Source organism: Bombus impatiens, unplaced genomic scaffold, assembly GCF_000188095.3.
Source record: "Bombus impatiens unplaced genomic scaffold, BIMP_2.2 scf_0548, whole genome shotgun sequence".
In the NCBI taxonomy this organism is placed as follows: domain Eukaryota; kingdom Metazoa; phylum Arthropoda; class Insecta; order Hymenoptera; family Apidae; genus Bombus; species Bombus impatiens.
Window position 1 is genome coordinate 1431642 of NT_176967.1, and position 6266 is coordinate 1437907.

Below are 6266 nucleotides of genomic sequence, written 5' to 3' on the forward strand. Positions count from 1 at the left end.
TTTGCGCTCTGGTGACAGAATTAGGAATTATACTTTGAAATCCATTTCGCGCGTTGTCATACTGAAAGGAGGAAGTAACTGAAGAGTGTTCGTTATAAATGTGGAAAATTTAATACATATCGACATATCATTACTTCAAAATGGTAAGAATCCTACTTTGAATCGTTTTATATACACAGGTATTAACATATTGTGGACACGTCACGTTCGTAAAAATTCTTGTGCTTATTCTAATACTTGAGGCCGGTTACGAAAATTTTTGTATTTTTATCGTTGTGATTTAGAGAGAGACAATTAACTATACCCTTAATATAGCTAGTAATAAAACGACTAGTCTACAATATGCTAACACAATTAATAGCGATTTATCGTATTTCCATATAAATAAATGGATATCGAAATAAATTTCAAGAAAATCCGGCTAATAACGGGTTACTAATAAAACGTGATACGTTCCTGAACCAAGCGCACTCTTGTGGTCAATTCTGAAATAAAAATTTGAAATTACACCATTTCGCGCGGCGCCATCTTGAAAAGGGAAGCAACTGTCGAGAGTTCGTCATAAATGTGAAAAATTTAATATACAACACCAAGTCATTGCTTCGAAATGGTGAGAATCTTAATTTGGTTCATTTTTTATTCATAATCTAATACGATTTATAGCAATTTGTCGTTTTTCTATATGAATGTGAATAGACAGTTGCTAGTTTCCGATCGAAGTCACTGTATACATACACCGAGAAGCACAAATCACGTATTGTTGAAATGAAATTGTTTTTCTTTGCACTACCCTTAATTTTGTTCATTCTCCTCTTTTCTCTTTCCTATCTTTTTGCTTTCTTTCCCCTTTTTGTCATACATTCAACTATAATCATTAACGAAAAGTTTGACAATCGTTCGATTTTACGGTAATAATAATTTCGTTTTCTTTTATTTTAATTTTCTTCGTATAAATTACATATATTAGCTCCTGTGTGTTTACAATCTCCGCGTTGTGTTTCAGTCTAACGTATTATTGTTTTTTCACTTCGCACGTAATATCAAATCGTTGTAACCATATCCTTTCCAAGAATTTGACAACTCTTGTTCATGCACGCTCGATTTGTCTCCCCACTCTCCGCCAACCGAACTTTGTCGGGTAAATCGTGACACGGTGTCATTGTACCGACGAAAATCGGAGCGATTGGATGTGTGTGTAACTACGTGACAGGTGTTCCTTTCCTACTCCGTAGTACGTATTTACACGCGTAGTTATTATTTTACCGCCCAAACTCACGCTACTGTTAACTTCGTCTAATTAATGTACGTTTTTATTTAATAATTTATTATAATTTAATGAAGATTTTACATCTAGAATTTACAATTTCTGTAGTAATTAAACTTTATTCGAATTTTAATTCACTTTGTTATTAAAATTTCAAATTTGGCTAGAGTTTGGAGTTGTTTTATTTTTCATTATATCAAACTTCCTAACAATCAAAAATATGTTTTTAAGAACAAATTATATTTCATATTGTCTTTTCACATTCATTTTTGAATTTGTATATTGATTTAAAATATACATATAGAGATACTAAAGTTCGATCCTGCCGTACAAAAATGTATTGAATTTTATGTGCAAGAAGAAATTTCGCGACAGGCAAATTTTAGAGTCAAAGCAACAAGTTTTGAATACTGTTTTCATACTTTCGAAAATGTGCTTTCACGAAGGGATTGCCTGAGGTTGTTTGTATTAATATTTAACTTTGAGTCAAGTATTAAATAAATTTCTTATTCAGTGTCAGTTTGTCTTTTTTGTAATGTAATTTCAATAATTCATAATGTCAATTATTTGAACGAATTTTTTGATTTGAACTTTTAAATTAGTTTTCTAGTTAGAGTTGCGTTGACGAATGATCGCGTTTTTTAAAGTAGTGTTGCGCCTATATTATGCCCAATCTTCCTCCACTGAATCGTGGAAGCACGTTTCTGTTCCTGGATCATCTGACGCAGCTTCGTCACTAGCCATCTATATGGTTACATTAGACCGCTATTACTTTATTAGTGTTGCGAACATATTGATCTGAGTGCATAGATTAATAATTATTAGTGTTGCGTAAATAATTCACACGGGAATTTTCTATCTTTTCTTTTTGTTTTTTTCTATCAATAATAAAGATTAATTAATATTAACAAAATGATAATGTAGTCATCGTGATTTGCTTTGAGAATTTCCTATTTAATGGCTACATATATGTATTAAATTATAGTTGCGAAATAGAATGAATATTCTATTCACGGGTTGTCCGATTACTCTGAGTGGATATTTCGATCATCTATTAGTGTAAAATTAAAATTGCAACAGCACTCACGTTCTAGAAATTTTATGATAATTTCTAATTCCCACTATTCACTATAGCATTACATATAACGAATAAAGCTACAATTTTCGGTAAAATGGCAAATATAGTGCTGTCTTTCTGTTGGATTATTCGAACAGAGATAAGCGTCAAATCGGGCGTATCGCGAAGCATAAAGATTATGCGAAAGATAATATTAGTAAGATAAAATTAAAAATTATGATGAAATTTTAACAATTTAAAATTACTTTTTTTTTTTTACTTTAATCAGTACCAACTTCTGGCAAATATCAACCAGGAGAGATTTATTATGATTTCAATTGTATTTTGCATAATTTGTGTTAATTATTTATTTTTTTACAGAGATATAAAGGTAAGTTGTTTTTAAAACGTTAAGGTAATCGAAAGCGTGAAATTTTCTAGCGAAAGCTTGCTTTTGTTGGTTTTTGTATCTAAAAGTATAATACTTATATCCACTCTCGGATTTCGCATGGAAGAATATTCGCTATTGAGATTCTCGTTCGAAAATCTTTAGTTACGAGGGTGTTGGAAGGAACGTTACGAGAAATTATATGCTCGATCGAAGAGATTTCTACCGTAAGTAACCTGCTTGACTAGGTCAGTCCGATATATTTAGCCGTGATAAAAGACACAAAGATTGCAACGTGAAACAGAGAAAACAGATAGAAGAAGATTCTCATTAGGTATCTGAGTTTCTCGCGTCTTGAAACAAAGATTATCTGGAAACGGGGCCACGATAAATCGCGTCCTTTCCTTGACCTAAATTTCAACAGCAACCGAGCAGAGTTTATGCGATCACCTTTTGGTCTGTTTCGAAGATATACGTTCTCGAGCTTTGTTCTCGACTACTATACGAGATAGCGCCATTCCCTTTTTGCAGAGTGCATTTAACGTCCATGGGTGCATTAAATCTCTTGCGGAAATAGTCCAGGGCTCGATCCGAATCCAATGACTTCTTCCTTTTAGTTTGCGAGTATTTTACGTAAAAATCTACCTATGGAAGAGGTAGTTTGGCTGAGCTGTAAGAACAAATTGATAGAAACACTGTTTTCTCGTTCATTCTTCTTATCGCGTTCAAAGTTTCTCATTTTCGTATCTACGAATTCTTATTTAGCATATTTAGTCATTAAGAACGTTTACCTGAGATCGAGGACCGTTGAAAGTATCGTAATGCAATCGCGTAACACGAAATCGATGTGTTTTATTTATATACAATATTTACAAAGGCATACTGTTATCGAGTAGCTAATAAATATCTTCGTACGCTTAAACGTGTACAATGTTGCATAAGCATGGCTTTAGTCTTTTTGATTTTCATGTGTTGCGACAGAACGTAGCCTATTCGGAGTGTGTCAAGTGTCAAGTCCGTGACTATGCTCTTTTCCTTGTAATTACAACACTGTTTCCTTTCTTCGCCGATCTTTAGATGCAGCTTTCTTGGATCACGGCGCTTCTGATTGCCGTTTCCGAATATCGATGTGGCCTCTGAAGACTATAAAATGTCTGCAAACAGAGTTATTCCTTTTTTTAACGGAATGTTTTTCATGGCAACGTTCGCTAGATTTATAGAACGAGCCTTTCTAATCGAAAGACACGATTATTCGCGTTATTACGCTTCAAAAACGACGAAGCAGAAATGAAGTTACTTACGTTCGGCGATGCTCGAGGATAATCTGAGTCTTCTATAACATCGTGGGATATTTCTCGGCCTTCTAGCTGTCGTGGCCTCCGCGGTAAGGAACCGTAATGTAGAAGCTTCCTATCTGGAAAAATTTCATCGTAGCATTCTATACACTATGGTGCAATTCGGTTTATCGAAAGTCTGTCATCGGTATAATTGGATGTGCCTTCTTTTTTCTTTTGACAAGTCCTCTTTAAACTCGAAAAGCGGCGTATTCCGTGCAGCGATCATTTACGAGAGATAAATTGATGAGATCGAAGGGAAAGACGTTTCATAAGATAACCACGTCGTATCGATTGTTTGTGCGGATTTTTCCTACAGCAGTATCCACGAAAACAAATATTCGATTTCTGAATCGATGCATCTACGTCGAATAGGTCGACGTAACGTACGCATTTTCCACGAGCAATTTTCTTGAAAGTATCGTTAACCATGGTCGTCGTTTAGGGCGAGACTCGATATATTTGCGATTCTTCGCTTAAACGGAGCACTTTCATCAGTCTGAGTAGAAATTTACCAGATGAGATGGTGGGTTATTTTTCGCCGATCTCATCGAATGTGAATAAAGATAGAATATGTTTTTCCGTCCGAATTCACCTGTAGATTTCGCGCGGTAGAGAAACTAATCTTGTGTGTGTGTGTCAGAATGTTCAAGTGTATTCTAAATTTCAACTTATGCGAAACAGAAGCGTATACAAAGCGTATAACGTAACTCACCTGTGAAATGATTGGTCAAGGCTGTAGTTGGTATGAGATCAGGATTCCCATCTTCCTCTTCGCCTTTGGTAGCAAAAGTCGCGATACTCGGTTGTTGGGGTGGTTTTGGCTTTGCCGGAGTGGCCGCGTGTTTCCTCCAAAGCGCCATTAATACTCCGGTCACGATTAGACCCAAACCGGTTGCGGTACCCCCTAGGCCAATCAGGATTGGTGACATATCCACTGAAGATGTCGATTCGCCTGTAAATCAAATCACCCTCAATCCTATAGCGTATCTACGTAGCTGAATTACTTTTATCCTTCCTCTTGTTCTCTTTTTCAAATTTCATACGTACATTTTTATATTCATTATGCACAGTCGGATGAAAATTTCATCAACGACGTAAGTACGTGTTTATTAATTTTGGAATAATCCTATATTACGTTTCTTTCAGTAAAAGCTGAATTAATTCTTAATTACTTATATCGATCGATTCTTAATTACACTATTTGCAATGATAAATGATCATTGGAAATACATTACTGGAAACAAATTGTAAGTCAATATAAAATTTAAAGAGTAATTTTATTTGGTGGGTGTACATCGAAACTATGTACGTGTATGCAATTGTGTAATTAATTAAATGTTCGTTTCGACGAATTAATGGATGTAAATAAAAGAATTGGCGAATATTTTATTTACGGTCTTTACTCGTGATATGGCACTTTTGACCGAGCATCGGAATAGCGAAGCGGAAACAACGAATGTATTGCCAAACGATACGCGAAAAGGGCGAAATAGAACTGTGTCCAATTTTCATTCGACTACTATTCTGAATTTTATTCTTCTTTCCTTCGCTTTCGCCCTCTTTCTCATATATATGCATGCACGTATATCTTTCCTTTTTTTACGAAGACTGCGTTACATCCATTGAATATTAGGATTTATTAAATTTGAAAAATGTCGATCGTAACTAATGGAAAGTTTTGTAAAAGCTTCGTAAAAGTTTTGTAAAGCTTGGTAAACAAGCGAACTTTGTACACGTTAATTAACAAATGGAAAGGGAAGTAAATGGACACATCGTGATTGGTGGGATGCGTAGCAATAGTGAGAAAGACCTGTTCATCTCTGTTACGACCGTTCGCGGGGAGACGCGGTCGCGAGGAAAACGCGTCAGCGAGAGGCGTAAATTCTCGCTACGATTCGGTTAATCGACGCCGCGAAGTAGTCGTTCCCCTGTTTCGGTTAAGATAACAGAGGTGGTTGAATGAATATGACACAGTATAGTAAGTTATATTTCACCGTTTATTCCAACAACCTATAACGAAGGCAGTTACGCTGATGCGTATGTACGAGATGAGTGAGTGACTGATCTACGGGTGTGTATACTCGGTCGAAGGATGTTGACCGTTCGAAGGATGTAAAATCAGTGAGGTTCGGAGACGATGCTGTGGCGGAGGAAAGCTAAGGATGGGTGTGTCTAGCGCACGGGACCATCGGATTTGTTGGCGACGATTTTAGTTAAGAG

The 6266-nt window shown here is 35.8% G+C and overlaps 1 protein-coding gene across 4 annotated transcripts in view; it reads right to left on the reverse strand.

Moving 5' to 3' along the window:
* Nucleotides 1-3541: 3541 nt before the first annotated feature.
* LOC100746623 (nephrin-like) overlaps nucleotides 3542-6266 on the reverse strand; it is a 101487-nt gene continuing 98762 nt past the window's right edge. For 3 of the 4 annotated variants that reach the window (XM_033321994.1, XM_012388299.3, XM_024369296.2), the window contains 3 exons: nucleotides 4759-4998; nucleotides 4011-4123; nucleotides 3542-3863 (listed from right to left, as the gene is read on the reverse strand). In XM_033321994.1, the coding sequence (XP_033177885.1) occupies nucleotides 3783-3863; nucleotides 4011-4123; nucleotides 4759-4998 (434 nt within the window). In that variant the 3' untranslated portion in view covers nucleotides 3542-3782. The remainder of the gene's footprint in view (nucleotides 3864-4010; nucleotides 4124-4758; nucleotides 4999-6266) is intronic. The other variant, XR_002947147.2, reaches the window with a different exon arrangement.